The sequence below is a fragment of the Acanthochromis polyacanthus genome, chromosome 9, assembly GCF_021347895.1.
Source record: "Acanthochromis polyacanthus isolate Apoly-LR-REF ecotype Palm Island chromosome 9, KAUST_Apoly_ChrSc, whole genome shotgun sequence".
Lineage (NCBI taxonomy): Eukaryota > Metazoa > Chordata > Actinopteri > Pomacentridae > Acanthochromis > Acanthochromis polyacanthus.
The window spans coordinates 27,001,955-27,022,256 of NC_067121.1; the positions used below are offsets into that span (position 1 = coordinate 27,001,955).

Genomic DNA, 20,302 nt, shown 5'->3' on the forward strand with positions numbered 1-20,302 from the left:
CATGAATTATTACATTTATAGAGGAAAGTTAAATTTAGTTTTGTGATGCATTAACAAGAATTTTGAGTTACGCTGAATTAATCTGAATATCTTCATCATGTGTTTACATTTTTCCAATCTTTTCTCCAGCTATTAACCCGGTGACGACAGTCTCTGTGGATTACAGCTGCTCCAACGGCATGGTGACAGTAACTTGGGATCTGGTGTTTGGGGCCAACATGTACAGGGCGACGGCTGTTGATGGCACCGGCGCGTCCCTTAACTGTACATCAGCGTCCACCAGGTGCCAGATCACCATGTTGAAATGTGGCGAGAAGTACCAAGTCCACGTTACAGCCATCTCTGATGACTGTGAGAGCACCTCCAACACCTCCGCCGTGTTCGAGACAGGTGAGAGCAGCACTTGCACACGTGAAAACAAAAGTATTAGTGTGCCGCTCCCGTTTTACTGCTCGCATTGTCTGCAGCTCATCCCCTGTCTGTATGTATCCACCTTCTCAGTTTACCTCTTATTTCCACACACACACACACACACTTCTGGACATCCTCTAAGCTGTTTATCATAAACTGCACCATGGCTCTCCCCCGTGGGAGGCTGTATAGGTTCTTCCCATGGTGTCCTGTGCGCTTTTCTCATGCTTTGCTGCCTAACACACCCTCACATTAAATCTGCCATCCAACACCAGCCAATTTGAAGCCCTTTACACTCTATTGAACTCAGGGAATTATCTCAAAGGTCAGCTATAGTATCAGTCTAAAGAGTGAAAAGCTGCTGGAGACACAGAGGCTAGCTAAGGAACTGATCCAGAAACGAACACACACACCGAGCACACAGGTCTTTCTGTGATGATGAATGTCATGCAGGCATAGATGGAAAAAGGAGGTGATCAGAGGGCATTAATGAACAATAGAAAGTGAATTCATAGTCTGTGAAATACACAAACACTGCATCACAAAATTCACTGGTCAATACAAACTTCTATGATGTGGAACTAGTCATATCTTCTCCACCATACAGCCATATTTTTGCTCAGATTTCATGCCACTCTTTGCTTTTATTTCCTCCCATTAACTGTGTTTTAATGTCTAATTCTTCATCTCGTTCCCTTCAGTCCCCTGCGCTCCAGCTAGTCCTCAGACCATCCACACCTGCTCCAGCAATGTGATCGTCTTCAGCTGGCAGCCCACCAACAACACTCTGTACTACGTGGCCAAGGCTGTGGACAAAACTGGCAAAGTGACTGAGTGCAGGACACTAGACAACACGTGTTTCTTCACCAATACGGGCTGCGGTCAGTTCTACACCTATAATGTGTACGCCGTCAGCTCTGGATGCAACAGCGAAGTCAGCCAGTCTGAGTTTGTCCGGACCTGTGAGTAGAATTTGTTTTGGTTTGCTGACTTAGATGGATGAAAAGGAGTCTTTGTTGTGGTTTGTCTGAAACTTTAATGAAGTAGTGTGTCACTATTTTTTCAGTTATTCTTTTGTTCCATAGTGCTTAATTGTTATTCCAAAACTGTTGTAAACAATTAATGAGCCACAGTGGGTGACAATTCCCTTCACAATAAGATAAACACTTTGGAATTATTATCACATACCGCATCCACTTTTAAATTGCCAAAAAAACTACTAATGAAGTGTATTAATCCACAGCTGATAATAGTCCAACAAGTGCAGCTTCGGAAAAATTACACTTCTGTTGAGCTTTTTCTAATAATTAAACAGTATGTTTGTGAACCATTATTTGTACCGAATGAAACAGACTCACACACTGTTAGTTTCTGTCTTTTCATGATATATTCTCACTCAGTAAATAAAGGAAAACATCAACTTTGTCCTGTAACTTATAAATCAGTACTGTTCAGGATCTTGTTGAATAGAATTTACAGTAATTTAAAGGTATTTGAAAGTTTCGTTGTAGGATGTATCAATAACTGTGATATTTTTTTAAATAAGACATTTCGGTCATGTTATAATAATAATCTTTTTTTCAACAATACAAATTCTTTTGTTATAGCTAAAATCTGATATCATGACAGGCCTATTTCAAAGTTTTGTAGAATTAATAAGACAGTAAAACTGATAAAAATGATAACAATAAAACAAGTGTAAATTGATCTGCATCATCATTGTAATATATTAAAATTAGTTTGACTGATTACTTATTTGGTCACTTAAGTGGCTGAATTAGTGACCAGCTTTCAGGAATTTAAGTAGCTTAAAAAAAGAAAAAAACAAATGTTTAATAAATCAGAGACAGGAGCATGCAGCTAATAGTGTTCTATGTTCCTCCTCCAGCTCCTTGTCTACCAACAAATGTGACGACAGGAGCCGGGTGTCACTCCGACATGCTGATCACAACCTGGGACTCTGCTGCTGGAGCTCTTTCTTACACTGTAGAAGCTCAGGGGAACACTGGGGAAACCTACAACTGCACCTCCTCCTCCAACAGTTGTGCACTTACCGGTGTGCCGTGTGGTGAACACCTCAGTGTGTGGATTGTCGCCTCCAATGACAACTGCTCCACTGAAAGGGTGTTGGGAGACATTGCTCAGACTGGTATGTACTGGGAGCCATTACTTGATATTTTTCCTAGTTCCTGTTACTGCTGGAGTGATGGCAGGGATTACACTGTTATTCTGAGCTACTGCCAAGAAGATGTGGTCTTAGACTCTAACCCTTCTTCTCTGTTTAGTTCCATGCAACCCCAAAAATGTGTCCGCATCAGTGGAGTGCAGTCAAGATACCGCAAGAATTAACTGGATGACGAGTATCGGGGCCATTTTCTACATTGCTGTTGCTCGGGATGCAAATGGAAATTCACACAGCTGTATTTCAATGGGGACCAGCTGCTTGATTGAAGGCCTGGCATGTGGACAGAATTACACAGCCACCGTTGTTGGGACTAACTTTAATTGCAACAGCACCACCAATCAGGAGATTTCCTTTAGGACAGGTAGGTCAGAGGGTTGGTCACATGATTGTGTCACTTCACAGGATGAAGACTCAAACACACTTGCTTTAAAAAAAAAAAAAAAAACAATACCTGGCTCCTCCTTCTCCTCTCCAGCACCTTGTCCTCCCACCAACATCGAGGCATTCAGAGACTGCGATGCCAATCATGCTCTGATAGTGTGGCAGAACCATCAGCCCACAGGCCGCTACACAGCCACCATAGAGGATCAGAACGGGACTCAGCTCTCCTGCACCAACAACACAGCCAACTACTGTAAAATCAGCTCCCTGCCTTGTGGAAGGAAATACAACGTCACCGTCACCTACAACGATGGAAACTGTCCGTCCACCTCTACACCGATCAGCATGTACTCAGGTATTTACAGCATTACATTAACTGTGTTTTAAAACAACATTTAAGCAAAGGAGCATTCATTCATTCATTTTACGAGAACACTAATCTCAACCAGGAAGTGGACCTTGTATCAAACAATGATTATTAATCAAAGCACAATAGAACCAAAAGAATGAAACACTTGAATTAAACATCATACCAATACTGAAAAAAGACTGTAACTCTATATACTATCGATATTTTACTTATATTTATAATAAGTTCCTGTACTTTATCCTGTTTGCTCAGTGTAAACACAGCATGCAGTTCAGCCTAGTTTACCTGAAAAGTCACTGAACCTTTATTACGTGACTTTTGTCCACAGCTGAGTCACTAATGAATTTGCCAAGAAGTGCAGAATTTTTAGGTTTTCGACAGAATCTGGTCAAAGACAAAAATGTATTTTTGCCCTGATTTTAAATGAGACATGTAGAATAAAGTGATTTGGATGAAATATCCGAATTTTATATGTTCTGCTTAGATTTGATTTTTCCTGCTGGAATCACATAAATGTTACAATCAAGGACTTTTTTTTTTTTTTTTACAGTTTCTAGCTCCTATAAATGGCCTGATTGGACTAATGTGTAATTAAAATATGCCTTTGAAGCTCAACAACAGGTTTTGGGGGTCAGTGTTAAATAGACCAAATGAATGCATCAGCTAAACTACATGCAAAGGTTATATCAGTTACATATTACATAATCAGATATCAATCTTGTGTCTCCCTGTTTCAGTGCCATGTGGTCCTGAGGATGTGAGGGCCAGTGTTACGTGCGTTACCGGAGAGCTGACGGTCACCTGGAACATCTCCATTCCTTCAGAGAACTACACCACCATCATCTCCAATGGGATGGGCCAGCCTCTGCACTGTAACTCTACAGAGACCCAGTGCACCAGGGGAGGGTTGTTATGTGGAAGCTCCTACGTGGTGACGGTCTTCTCTGTCACCGGGACGTGCTTTAGTCTGCCGAGCCCTGAGGTCACAGTGCAAGCATGTGAGAATCTCATGATTAGTGACGTAGATACAGCATTAGGACCTAAAACACCCTCAAACCTCTGCTTCATCTTTCTGTCCCTTCAGTGCCGTGTCCTCCAACGAACATCACAGCAGCTCACACATGTGCCCCACATCCTGTCCCTGTGTCATGGGTGCCCAGTGGCGGCGCCAAACGCTACACTGCAGTCGCTGTGAGCAGCAGAGGTCACAGGTCTGAATGCATGAGCAATCAAACTTCCTGCAGCCTTCCTGGGCTCCAGTGTGGGGAAGTTTACACTATTGGCGTTTCAGGAGCTGATGACTACTGTACAGGTCAACAGAGCGACACTGTTTCTCTGAATACAGGTAACACAACACACACCAACACTGACATCACTAATGTGTGGCTCAGTTAGATTCCTGCAAGAGCATTCAATGTATTTAAAAAAAGGCCTCTCTACCAGCAAATGTTTTATTCCTTTTCACCTCCAGCGCCTTGCACTCCATCTAATGTGTCCAGTCAGCTGATCTGTAGCGCCAGAGCTGCTCAGGTGTTCTGGGCCTCCAGTACCAACGCAGTGAGCTACTCTGTAAAAGCCACCAGTAATGGACAGACTCTCACCTGCAACAGCTCCAGCTCCAACTGCACCCTGAGCAACCTGGTCTGCGGTCAAGCTTATGATGTTCTCGTAGCATCTTCTGATGGCACCTGTGTTAGCAACTACAGCGCTCCCTTCAGGCAAGGCCAAGGTACTGAGCGGGAAGTTGGACCGCATCTTTCCAGATCTGGCATCGTCTGTGACCGGCTTTTACTCTGATGGAGAAAAGAACATTAATGTTTTATGCAGCAAGTTCAACTGCCATTTTAATTATTTAAAATGGCTTTAGATCAGTGTCTCCAGTAGGGATTCCCAGAACATCCTCACCAAGTTTTCTCAATAAAGTGGCACTGTTTCTTTCCTTTTCTGTTTCAATTTTCACTTGCACGAACACTTTGGAAACCAAAAGGGCAGGAGATTTATTTCATAAATTAAATGAAAACGCTCACTCAGACAGTAGGGAATGATGATGAAAGTTGTGGCGAGTGGTGCTTCCACTCTGCATAGATCCATATCATTAAAAAAAATCACTGTGGTTATACAAAGTGCTGCTGTCACTTTTTATTCTGTCTTAATTCTGTCTGACATAATATGCATGTAAAATCACACAACTAAATACAGTGCATCAAAGGAATAGTTTGAAATTCTGAGAGACTGGCAAATGAAAGGATTAAACAGCATAAGGGACTACAACTATCCCAAGCAAGCAGTATCGCGCATATCTGAATGTTCCTGCACTAAAGAAGAGAAATTCAAAAATTTTAGAAACTTACATCACATTTTACCCATTAAGTAACTGGATCCCACCAAGAAATTGCACGACATGTTCATTAGTGAGCTTCAGAGGTGTTGACAGGTGGTCAGGCAGATTACAGATTCACATTCAAACTGAAATCTTCTCATTTAAGTCAGCAAGTTTTGATTTATGAATTTGTTTTCCAAATATTCCCACTATGTTCTGTCTCCTGTAGTACCGTGCGCTCCAGGAAACGTCACTACAAACCTCATATGTGGCACCACTGACTTAAACGTCACCTGGATCCCTGCTGCTGAGCCCCTCAACTACAGCGTCATTGCTCAGCCACTGACTGGAAATCTTAGCTCAGTCACCTGCCACAGTAACAGTGCCGACTGTGTTCTGAGTGGCCTTCAGTGTGGACATGCTTATAACGTTTCTGTCAAAGCCTCCTCTGGCAGCTGCAGTGGACCATACAGCCCCCCACAGACTGTTCAGACAGGTAATAACAATACTGATTCTAGAAGTAAAATGACATCCATGAACCATATTCTATTACTGTGATTAATTTCACATGCTGTGGTGTCTTCTTCCAGCTGCCTGCTCCCCTCAGAGCTTGACAGCAGTGACAGAATGTGACACAAACGCTCTTCTGGTCTCCTGGAACGCCTCTCTTGGTGCTACCACGTACGCAGTGACAGTAACAGGCCCAAATGGCTACTCTGACACCTGCTACTCAGCCAATCTCACATGTTCTTTTGCCGGCCTGCAGTGTGCCGGTCAGTACAACGTCACATTAACATCGCAGGACAGCCACTGCACCAGCTCTCCCAGTCAAACTGCTGTGATCACAGGTGGTGTTTGTACATTTTGAGGCATTTATGAATCACAGAATAGTTTTCTTCATTTGGAACACATCATGTGACACCTCATTTTAATCCTGCAGGACCCTGTGACCCCGTCAGTGTGACCGGCGTCCTGCAGTGTGGTTCAGACATGGCCACAGTGTCCTGGGCTGCAGCTCCCGGGGCTGTGGCTTACACCGCGATCGCTCGACAAGGCAGCTCTCATCTTTATGCTTCCTGCAGGAGCAACACGACTTCATGTCAGCTGAATCCCCTACAGTGTGGAAAAGTTTACAACCTGACTGTGATGGCCGAGGACGCCACCTGTAACAGCACTGGAGCAACTACAGGAGTCCTAATGACCGGTAAAAGATGAGAAGGGCTGAAAAGAGCAGGAAAAATTAACACATTTACGCCAAACACTTCTAATCCCTGCTCATTTTTCTCTCACACTCAGCTCCGTGCTCTCCCTCCATCCAGAGCAGCACTCTGATCTGTGGCACAAATTCCTCTTTTCTGTCTTGGTTGCCGATGGCCGATGCCACAGGTTACACGGTGAATGCAACAGCTGCAAACAGACATAAAGTCTCATGCAGCTCAGCCACTGCTTCATGCAACCTAACAGATCTGCTGTGTAGTGAAACCTACACGACCACAGTCACTGCGAGAGGAAACCAGTGTGACAGTTTACCTGGAACCAGCACCAACATTACTACAGGTGAGTGTCTTCCAAAAACAAATATAGTCATTTATGCAAAAGTATCTCCTGCCTGGTAAACACACAAACTGTCTTTTCCATTCTTTGCAGCTCCCTGTCCTCCAGTTATCACATCTAAGCAGTATAACTGTGGCACTAACACAGCAGTGCTTGGTTGGACTGCCCCGGTGGGAAGCCTCAGCTTCATTGCTCAGGTAGCAGGAGAAGGATATCAGGACAGCTGCCGCACTCCAAATACCACCTGCATGTTCCAAAATCTTCCCTGTGGCCTGGATGTTAATGTAACCGTCGAGGCTCAGGGAGCGCAGTGCAACAGCGGCCTCAGCGTCAGCGAATCCATGGAAACAGGTAAATGTAGTTCAATAACACTCTCATAACTGTCCAGTATGTGCTATATGGTATAAGGCCAGTTTAGCTTGTCGTAATAAATGGAAACAACAACCAGCCAGCCCTCAGAAATTAGCATGTTTTATCTTATTTTAAATTAATCTGTATAAAAACTCGTCAGGTAACCAACACAGACTTCAGCTCAGAAATCTGTTATATGTTCCACCTTAAAATCCAGATTTGAAGGTGATATGCTTTTGGGTTTGTTAGGGTTAAACAACAAAGATTACTGCGCTTAATAGGTGCCATTAGGGGATTTTTGCCATCTATGGACAGGAACTAGACTTGTTTCTCTCTTTTTCTGAATCTTTCTACATATATCCACAGTGGTTTCAATCTTCTCATCTGTTTTCCTCCAAGTGAAGGAAGGTTTGGCCTCTCTGAAAAAGGCACGAGCACCACTGAAAACATTGAAATTTTAGGAGGTCTTTAAAATGTTGACAGTACCCAATTTTTTGTCATGCATTTCAATTTTTCTATATCGCCATCATCATGGATCCTGTGTAAAATGAGGCTGTTATTGATGTATGATTCATGCTCAAGAGTGAATCATCACTGATTCACTTTAACAAAGACATGCTGTTGTTGTCATCACCATCGAAGCATCAGCTAATACTTAAATCATTTGCTCACTCACTGCAGTACACACACAGGCTGTTCCATCCATCCTTCCTTTATCTATACACCACACAGAAAAATCCCAGGCCCAAGCCAGGATACAAACCGGGGATCTTCTAGCTGTTAACCACTGATCCACTGCGCAGCCCTATATAGTCGCTGAAGTTCAGAAAATCACAACTAATTCCTTATGTATGTATTTAATTTTTGTCTCCTCAGTCCCGTGTGCCCCTCGGAATGTGAGTGCCACGCTGATGTGTTCCAATCACTCAGCCATGGTGATGTGGATGGAAAGCCCCAGTGCTGTAGGATACAACGTGACAGCAACAGGCCAGGACGGACACACACACCACTGTCACACAAACTCCACCAGATGTGAAATCTCTGACATCCACTGTGGTGAAACCTACAGCGTCACAGTCACACCATACTCTCAGACCTGCACAGGAAACCCAAGTGCAGCTTACAGCTTTAGTGCAGGTGCGTGAAAACTTCAAGTTGCATATTCTACCTGTGGAAAAATATCCCCACAATTCAAACCAGAGAGACAACATTAAACCTTTTCTCCCATCAGGTCTCTGTGCTCCCACTAACGTCACAGCGTCTGCAGCTTGTGAGGACAGCACCGTCTCTTGGTCTCATGTGACGGGGGCTGATATGTACATAGCAACAGCAACTGCAGCTGATGGACACACTCATACTTGCAGCTCTAACATTTCAAACTCATGCAATTTCACTGACCTCCACTGTGGGGAAACCTACACTGTCACTGTGGTAACTGTGGACAGGGGCTGCTGGAGTGACCCCAGCTCAGCAGCAGTGCTGAAAACAGGTGAGAGAAAAGTGAAATGAGGATATTTAAACATTGCAACACAGATGTAATAACTCACCTTTCTAATTTCATGTATCATTGTAGCTCTATGTCCACCCACTAACCTGACGGGCCACGTCAGTTGTGATGCCAACACACTGACCCTCACATGGACTCCAGTGACCGGAGCCACCTATGTTTTACATACCGAGTGGATCGGTGGCACACTCCCTCCTGTAGAGCACATAACCCCAAACACTTCAATCGTGTTGTCCAACCTGCTGTGCGGACAGAGGTATGCTCACCGCATTGCAGCCCAGGATGGACAGTGCCGCAGCAGCTACAGTCGGCCCATAGAAATAAGTACAGGTGGGGTGTGTTTCTATAGCAACAGCTGCAAGAGCTTTTCGTGCCGCAGTGGAGTAAAAAATTGATCATAATTTAAAATCAGCATACATAACGTATCCATTTCCCTTTTCTCTATCAGCTCCCTGTCAGCCCACTAACTTGACGGCTCGTGTGAACTGTGGGACCAACATGGGGAATTTCTCCTGGGATGAAAGCAGCGAAGCAGGTTTCTACATTGTCGAGGTGACAGGGGAGCACGGCCATGTGGCTTCCTGCTCCTCCAATGAAACCTACTGTGCTGTCAAACTTCAGTGTGGTCGCTCGTACTCTGCTACACTGGTGGCCTCCACAGAGAGTTGCAACAGCAGCAAACACACCGATATTAATTTTGAATCTGGTGAGAAACAAGAACAGGCTCAAGTTTCTATATATGTTTGTAACTGACAGATGCACATGAATACCTGTTGCAGTAGTAGTCCCATGTAAATTATATATGCACACGTATGAGTCTGTTTACTGATATCAATGCAGTCCACATGTCTACAAAAGAACCAGAATAGGTCTCAAACTTTGTATTTTCTTTTTGAGTAAGTAGTTCATAACTTTTAAAGCAATATACAGTTGTGTGTAAAAATGTGAGATTTAACAGAAAGTTTTGAACAAACTAAATATATTTTGTGTATATCACACACAACACACATCATTTTACTAGATATAAAACACTTCACACATTTTTTTTTGCACACTCATGGTTGAACCTGTGACATTGCACTGATGAAATTTGACTCCAGTGTATGACTCAGAATTGCAGTTATTCATCTTTCTTGGTAGACAAACAACCAGACGTGCTCAGCTAAACATCTGCCCACACATTATTTCAAAAGGTTTGGCCTGAGTCAGCCTCCCAAAGACACTTAAGTTGACCTGTGCTCTGTTGGAATGAACAGAACATTTTAAAAATCCAGTAATGTGGCAGCATGAGAACGCAACCTAAGTTTAAGAAAAAAAGAAAAGAAGTCTGGAGATACATACATATGTATGTATGTATGCATCTCCAAATTTTAATATTTGCTTAATATTAAATGAATTGCTTTATTCATTGGGAGGATTAATCTGTATAACTCTGTGCAGATCAAGAGTGACTGACTAATCAAATTTAACAGTGTCACAATGTCTTCCCCTTTATGCAGTTGAGCTTAGTGCTGGGCAATATGAAAAAAAAAAATCATATATCACGATAACAATATGCATCACGAAATACCACAAGTTTTTCGTTGACCTTCTTTAGGCGATAGAAGAGGTTTGTTGTCTTGGCATCGGGCGTGGGAATAGTCTTGTAGCATAGTTTGCATATGGCCGTCTTTTGCTCCATGTCCGACTTCTTGAACCTCAAAAAAAAGTCAATGACCGCTTGAAGTCTTTTGTGACAACTGTGGATGAGGGTCTTTATTTTCTCAGATGGTAAAGCTATCCATTCTTCTTGGGGAAAAAGTCTCCAGTTCCTGTAAATTCCTGGGCTGTCTTGCAGAGTAAACACAGTTGTTTGACAATAAATGGCTTCACCCAATCACTAACCATGAGTGAAAGAAGTTTGTGTTATCAGTCATATACTCTGAAAGATGGTCAAAGAAATCATAAATTCTGGGTATGTAAACTTATGAGCACAACTGTATGTATACCAAGTTCTTATCTGTAATCAAACTGTGTCCTGCAGCTCCATGTCTACCAGAAGATGTCCTAGCAGAGTTAGATTGTAACACCAACGTGATGAATGTGAGCTGGACTCTGGGATCAGATGACTACACCGCCTGGGCCATCAGCACAGACGGACACAGAGCCTCCTGCAACTCAACATCCGACTACTGCTTCATCCACGATCTAAAGTGTGGCAAAATCTACGAGGTGGCTGTCACCTCCTCCTCCATCCACTGCCAACGCATAGCTGGATCTGACTACAAGATTCAGTCTGGTGGGTGCAGCTCCTTTTATTACAACACAATGCATGATGTAGAATTAATAATCTGATTCTGAAGAACATTTTTCTTCTTTTCTACCACTTGTAGCTCCGTGTAAACCTGAGAACACGTCTGTGGACCAGAACTGTTGCTCCAACGCCGTCACAGTTAAGTGGAACCAGGACAGCACAGCACAGAACTACACTGTTAAAGCCATGTCTGCCTCAGGTGTAAACTTCACCTGCGACTCCAGTGTGAGCAACTGCTCCTTCCTGGACCTGAGCTGTGGTCAGCGCTACACTTTCAGTGTGATGGGACACACCAACGTGTGCATGAGCGAGATGAGCACTCCTGTAGAGATCATCACCGGTACATTAACTTTTCTTTCCAGAACTTTCTACTTTTACTTCACTATTTATCAGGTGGAAATATTGAGTTTTATTTTATTACATGATTCTAAAAGCTTTGAAAACTAGTTACTATGCAAATTAAGATTTTTGCATGCAAAAACATACAAAGATCTTAGAAAATAATTTTGTTTTAATGAATATAACAACCCAACTAACCCAACTGCAGCTAAAATTATTCATTGATTTATCAATTGTGATCAATTAGTCAACTGACAGAAAAGTTGATTGTTTCGAATACTTGTGATGGAATTTGTTACAATTTTTAAGATTTCTTACAAACCAAATAATACATTGAAAATGAATGGAGAAAATAATCAGCAGATTAATACATCATGAACCAAATCATTAGATGCAGCATTTTACAAAATAGTTCAACTACAACAATAATATCCTGTTCTTTATATGTAATAGTATAAAAGTTATCGGACATATTTTTTGCATTCAGTACTTTTAATTTTAATACTTTAATGTACATTTTAAGGATAACTTACATACTTTTACTTGCACTGTTACAGTTCGAGTGGGGTTTGGACCCAAAGTGAGAGCAGCAGAGCAGACAGCAGGCAGGAATGTTTGTACAGAGTTTCATTCACAAAATTTCACAAAAATACTAACAAAAACTATTCACACCACTTATGGCAAAACTCACTACGAGCCGGTTCTTGGACAGGGCCGGGTCGACCGGAGCAGGCTGAAGGTTCATGCCCTCTCTTCACTAGAGCGGCAGGGGAAAAATGGCGGGTTGCTCCGGTAGTTCTATACTGTGTCACGCACCGTTGTCTCTCTGTGACTAGCAGTAGAATCCCATGCTGAACGGGGTGAGGAGACGGTCTTTTTACCGGAGGTGATTAGGGTGAGCTGCAGCTGTGCGCACCAGCAGCTGCTCTCCATCAGCGCTAATTACCTCCACCGGCTGTGACACAAACATTTTTAAGGCAGGACTCTCACTTGTAGCAGAGTACTTTAAGAATGTGGAATACGTTTTTTTTTTAAATTTAAAATTAAGGATGTTAATATTTGTTCCACCACTGCAGGTTTTGTATGAATTAAACAAACATGATAGTGGAATCAGTCTTATTGACAAGAAAGCAAATGACATATTTCCCAAAAACTAAAACACTTTCTCGAACTTTCATGTATTCTTTTGATCTCCCTCCTTTTTGCAGTCTTTTCTTCTAAACCTCTACCTCTCTCCTTTCTCATCCAGCCCCATGTCCTCCAGTCAATGTGTCGGCTAAACTAAACTGTACTACACGTAACGGACTGGTCAGTTGGAGTAACACTGCTGCAGCTGCAGCTACAGCCTATAGCGTTCAGGCAACCTCTACTAATGGACACAACTCCTCCTGCAGCAAGATGGGCACATTCTGTACTCTGAACAACCTGGTGTGTGGACAGGAATACTCTGTAGTTGTGGAGGCTATGCATAGTGGCTGTCCTGGACCTGCCAGTGCCCCTGTCACACTCACGACAGGTGAGTGTAACTCAAATGTTTGGACTCCCAATAGCTTTCAAACAGGAACAAATCTGAGGGAGTCCCTTCAATCCTAATCTAATGGACTTTGTCTCCCTCCAGAGCCCTGTGTTCCAATGAATGTGTCTGTTTACTACAACGTGAGCACTGCCCAGGTGATGTGGAGCGCAGCAAGCGGAGCCACATCGTACTCTGTTGAGGCTGTGACGGACCAGGGACTGACGGTCACCTGTAACAACACCAACACCAGCTGTTACCTGAATGGTTTACAGTGTGGTCACATCTACAACGTCACTGTGAGGGCACGTAACCAGGCCTGTGACAGCGTGACGTCTGAAACCTCCCGCCTCATGACAGGTCAGTTAAGGGATTCCTGCAGCTACAGCCCGGTGTGGTTATAGAAATGTCTTTTTTTTTAATATTCACCTGCTTGTTTCCTCTGCTTCAGAGCCCTGCCCACCAACGAATGTTCGAGCCAGTTTTGCATGCAAGGAACTAACTGCGACTGTGTCCTGGCAGCTCAGTGACCTCGCTGTTGGTTATGTTGCCTACTTTGAAAACCAAAATGGCCACTCCACTTCCTGTGTCGGCACAAACATAGATACAAGTTGTGTCGTCTCAGGGCTGATGTGTGGAACAGTGTACAGCGTCTGGGTGAAGGCGACAGGACAGAAGTACAACAGCTCTGACAGCTCTGTGGTCTCTCTCGCATCAGGTAAAGAAATACTCTCTATACTGTGGCCACTGCAACATCTGTGGCATGTTACTGCTTATTTATGCACAGATGTTGTTGACTTTTGGTGTTTGGTAAGATCTGTCAATCTACTTAAAGCTCAAAGATTCACTTTAATGTTGTCAACCCTCATTTCAAAAAAGGTTCATCCGATTGACAAAGATATTTGCAGCAAAAATTGCTACAAAATTAGTACATATTTATAGTATTTTGCACTTTAGCTGAGTTAAATCTATTAACTAACTTCAGTCCTGATTATAACTGTGAAATATGTGTTTTGAATTCATAATTTGAACCTTTTAAATGCCTGTTTGTTTACAGAGGATTTAAAATAGGAATGAAAATCACACAAATTAATATATTGAATATTATACATTATGTCAACAACAACATTGATTTTGATGCATTTTTGTATTGTTTAATTTTTGTGCAGTGTCAGTTTTAAAAAATCCTACTTGTTACCTTAGAGGACAAAAGTTATAAAAATATTATATATTAATTTAATTTTCCACTTTCACCTAGTCAACTAACTTCAGTCCGTCCTGATTTCATTTCCAAATATTCCTTCAGTTTCCAAATTTTAACTCTTTACATACCTTTTTTCTGTTTTACACAATCCCATTATGTTCCAAATTGGAAGAAATCACAAAAAAATTAAACTTTCAACATACTAAATGTTAGATGGATTTTTTTGTTTCACCATCACAGTGAATTTTTCAATGATTAACAACATTAATTTAAAATTTTGTGCATTTTAAACAACAGTATTGCCATATTCTTATTAACCCCACAGGACCTTGCCCACCGAGCAGCATCGAAGTCGTTGTGGACTGTGAGGGTGGCTCTGCTATCGTATCCTGGCAGCCCAGCGTTGGAGCCCGGTTTTATGTTACAGTACTTACAGCCTCGTCAGGCCACACCGCCAGCTGCACCACCAACCACACCAACTGTGAGCCGAGGCCCCTACAGTGTGGAGAAAAATACAACGTCACTGTAATGGCTCTCGGAGACGCTTGTAACAGCAGTGCCACGATGACCGGATACCTCAGCACAGGTACAGTACAGTATGTTCAGCTTGTTCCACGATGATGCGCTGCACAAACAGAAATACCTCCCCTCAAATGCACAAACCATAGACGTACACGATCACTATATACAGCAAATATAAGTGTCAAAACCTTATTTCGACTCCATTAACATGTTATTTCATAAGCTAAAACTTGCTTTTTTTTTACCAGACGGTTACAAGCCCTGACTGAGCTTTCGCGCGTGCATGCCAGAACAAGTCTGCCATTACTTAGCCTTTACTTTGTCGCAAACTAGCTAGCTAGCAAATAGGTAACTGTCAGCCAGCAGGTGATTGCAGACTAATGTTTAGTTCAAACTTCTTTTCGTTTTTTGGGTTTTTTTTTGCTCCTGTCACGTCTGAAGCATTTGTAATCTAAATAAACTTCCGCCGACGAAAATCTTCCTTATGGACAACAGCAGTGCAATAAACTAATTCGCCATTTCAAACTTCCATAAACATAATGGATAGCATAGAGAAAAACACGGTAATGTAGTCATATTCACAAAGCTTTGTCAATATGCTGATTTTATTTCATTTTATCACAGAAGAAACTGACATTGTTATTAAATTTTATCTACACAAAGTTAAAAGCACTTTTAAAAGATAACTTGAGTTTTTACCTTCTTGCTGCGTCTGCTCCGCCCTGCTCAGTTGCACTCAGCCTGTGTTAAATTGCAGCTAGCTTGAAAAGTGCCTCCCTCCGCAGCTGGAAGTAGTCCACTGCTGTTTTCTCTGTTGTTGCGTCAACCACTAAGATTTGGTTGAAGTACTATGGTTTATCCAATTGAGAGAACTGGTGAGCACCATAGCTCTTCGGTATCATAGCTTTTATTTTTGACTAACCCCAAAACTGTGGTGTTTCTTCAGCAACCTCCCTTCTTCCTCCCCATTTATTTTTTCAAGATACAACTTACAGAAATAAGTTAAATCAGTCCTGACAAAACTTACAAATAGTCAAGACAATAAATTACTTTAAGTTTAATTTTCTAAATCTTATAAACTTGATATTCAAATCTTACTACGAGAATTTGAGTTAAAGAAAACAAACAAGTTCACATAACTGAATGGAGCTCTCATGTTTTACAGTGTAGCATCTCAGTCATTGTGTTTACATCAGAGAAAGCAGAAACTCTCATATTACTGTTTGTCCCTCCAGAGCCCTGTGTTCCTATGAATCTCTCTGTTCACTACAACGTGAGCACTGCCCAGGTGATGTGGAGCGCAGCACGAGGCGGCAGTTCGTACTCTGTAGAGGCTGTAACAGACCAGGGCCTGACGGTCACCTGTAACTCCACCAACACCAGCTGTTACCTGAATGGTCTGCAGTGTGGTCAGATCTACAACGTCACTGTGAAGGCACAAAACCAGGCCTGCAACAACACCGTGGTCTCTGCACCCTCCCGCCTCATGACAGGTCAGATTAGAAATGATGTGGAATAACTATGTAATGTCTCAGTGGAAAAAACACCCCTCTCAAAACAAGAAAAAAAAGTTATTTCAAGGAACCTTTACCTTGAAATATGTGAAAAAATCTGCCAATAGAACAAGTGCAAAATAGTTTGGTAAGATTTCTTGAAATAAGATATATTTAGAATATTGAGATCTCAAAATTCGCTGGGAAAACTTATTTGAAGCTATATTTTACCAGGATTGTCAAGCTTAGGTGTCTTAAAATAAGCCAGACATGCTAAAAAAATAGCAGTTTTTTACTCAAAATTAGATTTTTGCTTTCATGTAACCTCCTAATTTGAGATGTATTAACCCTCCTGTTGTCTTTATTTACGGGCACCAAAAAATATTGTTTCCTTGTCTGAAAAAAATCTGAAAAATCAGCAAAAAACATTCCCCAAATTTCTGAAAAATTGCAAAAATTTCAGGAAGAAAATTCAATAATTCCTTAAAAGTTTCCCTTAAAAGTTTTACTTTTAAAAAATCCCCCCAATTTGGCAAAAAAAATTCTTGTAAATATTTTTTTTAAAAATGAGTAAAAGTCTTCCAAAAAAATCCTAAAAATATCTAACGTGATCGCATATATATCAGTAAAACCTCTAATAATTTCTTTAAGAACATCCACCAAAAAAATCAACCAAAATCCAGCGAAATTCGCTGGATTTATTTTATTTGTGAATATTCTTAAGAAACATTTTTAACATTTCTTTTTTTTCACCAAAAAATGTTCAAAGATTTCCCAAAAATGTTGAGAATGTGGACATCAGAAGTTTGACTGTAAAAATGTTTTTTTTCCCCACAGTTTCCAACTTTAAAACAGGTCACGAGGGTTAAACTTATTTTGAGTTTTCTTGTAAAATTCAACTCAATGCAAGATAATTTCAAGATTGTTTGACTTAACAAGATATTTAAGCTGCGTTGCCTTGAAACGAGTCCCTCCATCTTGCTGAAATGTCACTTGTTAAGTGAATTTATGTTAAATCAAGTGGAATGAGACATTTTGACTAAAATACGATAAACAGACTTGGTAAGATTTTGAGTTTTTGCCGTGCTCTGTATTTCTGTCATGCATGTTTCCGCTTCATTCAGAACCGTGTCCACCTACTAACGTTCAGCCCAGTTTGATGTGTGAGCTGCTCACTGCGACTGTCTCCTGGGAGCAGAGTGACCTCGCTGTGGGTTACGTCGCCTACCTTGACAACCAAAACGGGCACTCCGCTTCCTGTGTTAGCACAAGCCCACACACCTTCTGCACCGTCTCAGGGCTGATGTGTGGAACAGTGTACAGCGTCTGGGTGAAGGCGACAGGACAGAAGTACAACAGCTCTGACAGCTCCGTGGTCTCTCTTTTATCTGGTATGGAAATACTCAATGTGTGATTTTCTGTCGGTTTTGGGGTTTCCATTCATTATTTTCCTGTTTCCTCAGCTCCATGTCTGCCCCAGCAGACAGTGGTAGATGTTGACTGTAACTCTAACGGTGCCGCCGTGGTGTCCTGGAATTCCACTGACGCCGCAGCAAACTTTTCCCTGATGGCTGTCGTTGGTGGAAACCTTCAAACTCTGTGCAGAACTCAGCACGGCACCTGTAATGTAACAGGCTTAAGCTGTGGGGAAACTTACAATCTCAGCCTCACGGCCAGCAATGAGCAGTGCAGCGTCACAGCACAGACACACACGAACCTCACCACACGTGAGTTTGTACGCTTAATCCCTGTACAGTTATTCTGTGTTTCATTTATTCACAATTTAACTCGTCCTTCCTTCAACACCTTGTCTAGGACCTTGCCCTCTGCAGCGTGTAGCTTCCAACCTGCAGTGTGGCTCCAGCACTGCTGTCCTGTCTTGGGAAGAGAGTTCTGATGTCGAACTGTACATTGGAACTGCCATCAAGGCGTCTGGAGGGGAAGTGAAAACATGTAACTCTACAGGCTCTACCTGTCAGTTCCCTGGTCTGGACTGTGGAGAGATGTATAATTTAACTGTCATGGCACACATTCAGGGCTGTGGAAGTGAGGCCAGCAGAACTGTGTTCATCCAAACAGGTACTTTTAAAGCTAAAGTGTGTTTGTAGACCATACTCAGCCATATAAAGTAACAGGTGCACATATTCCAGCATCATTTTACTCGACTTGAGTGCACTTTTGAACATTTAATTTTAAGTATTTCCAACTTATAGCAAAATAAATAAATAAAACTAATAATAAAACTAATAATAATAATAATAAAGTATATAAGGAAGCCCAAATATAGAAAAAAATGAAGCTAAAAATAAAAAAGTTTTTTTTCTGCTCATTTCTTTCTATATTTGAGTTTATATATATATATATATATATATATATATATATATATATATAATAGAAAATAATAATAAAAATAAACTGTTGTGTTTTTTGTATTTTTGCAGTGTGTTTTACTGATCAGAGTATCTTTATTTAATTCCTAATAATTATTTTAATACATATTTTTGTCATTTAATGTGGAGAGTGTATAACATGTCCGCAAAAAATACAATATGTTTAGTCTCACTAAGAGTCCAAAAAAATAACATACTTTATTTACTGTAATTGAAATGAGCAAAAGCAGAAAATCCTTATAATGGATTAATTTTCCTGCAACTATTATCTAAACAACAAGTTGATTATTAAAGTACAAACTGGTCAACAACAAGTGCTGTAATACGAAGAGAGATGTGTTCAAGAAAACTAAACAGATAAATCAGACTATAATGAAGCAATTAGAAAACATCTTTGGTTTCCAACGCTGCCAGAATTTGTCTAATTTACAATGAAAAATACACTTTTTAACCAGAAATAAAAGAATTGCTAACTGAAGTTTAGTATTTGTGGTTAAAAAAATGAAGGTCAAATATCAACAATAAAAGCATGTGAGCTCTAACAGTAGTTAAGTCAAGGATCTGAACAATGCTGCCACTAGTTGCCCTCCTCCTCTCTGCTAATCATCTTCATGGGTATATCTCTCTCTCTTTTCTGTCTCTTGTTCCTCTCAGAGCCTTGCCAGCCTGTGATAGTTTCAGCTCAGGCGCTCTGTCAGAATGAGGAGGTCCAGATCTCCTGGAGCAAAACAAACGGCGTATTGATCTACTTAGTTACAGCCTCAGGGAGCCTCGGATATGTGGAGATCCACAACACAACCCAAACCCTTCTGACAGCCACTTTACCGTGTGGACAGCATTACAGCGTCACTGTACAAGGACGGGGCAGCGAGTGTGACAGCATCCCCAGCAGTCCCGCCTTCTTCAGAACCAGTAAGACTTTTGATTTTACATCACGCACACATTACATCTGAGCTCATATGTAAGTTTTAAATATGCTTTCCTGTCCGTCACTTTTCCACAGCCCCTTGCATCCCCTGGGATGTGTCGACCTACGTGGAGTGTGAGTTTAATGTGGGCTCAGTCAGCTGGGGGCCCAGCGATGGTGCTGAAGAGTACGTTGCCATGGCGACGGGCCTCGACGGCCACACCCACCAGTGTCTCACCAACACCACCTCCTGCACCTGGAGCGACCTGCACTGTGGGGACGAGTACACTGTTGTGGTGAAAGCCAAGGGAGACAACTGCACCAGCCGGCCCAGCAACAGCTCAGTCATACATATGGGTACGTGATGGAGAATTTACAGGAACACATCACAACACTTTGCTTTATAGGTCTGTAATTGACAGATAATGTCTACGATGTAGACTTATTTAACCATCCTGCTGTCTACATTTACTGGCACCAAATAATGTTGTTTCTTTGTCTGAAAAAATCCAAACATTCAGCACAAAAATTCCCCCAAATTTCTGAAAATTTGCAAAAACCT

General features: G+C 41.7%; 1 protein-coding gene across 1 annotated transcript; it reads left to right on the plus strand.

Annotated features, from left to right (window-relative positions):
- The first annotated feature begins 296 nt into the window (after positions 1–296).
- LOC127535504 (fibronectin type III domain-containing protein 7-like) lies at positions 297–20,105 on the plus strand. Its single transcript, XM_051953681.1, has 8 exons — positions 297–390; positions 4,085–4,345; positions 11,103–11,357; positions 11,572–11,712; positions 13,330–13,584; positions 16,186–16,443; positions 19,488–19,745; positions 19,837–20,105. Exons 1-8 carry the CDS (start codon positions 297–299, stop codon positions 20,103–20,105), a joined length of 1,791 nt encoding a protein of 596 aa, XP_051809641.1.
- The last annotated feature ends 197 nt before the right edge of the window (positions 20,106–20,302 follow it).

Excerpts from the sequence above, each read along its gene's own strand:
- LOC127535504 (XM_051953681.1), top strand. The coding sequence starts at position 297 with ATGTTGAAATGTGGCGAGAAGTACCAAGTCCACGTTACAGCCATCTCT. Across the intron at positions 13,585-16,185 it reads AACCTCCCGCCTCATGACAG|AGCCCTGTGTTCCTATGAAT; the intron begins GTCAGTTAAGGG and ends TTGTCCCTCCAG. Across the intron at positions 19,746-19,836 it reads TCCCGCCTTCTTCAGAACCA|CCCCTTGCATCCCCTGGGAT; the intron begins GTAAGACTTTTG and ends ACTTTTCCACAG.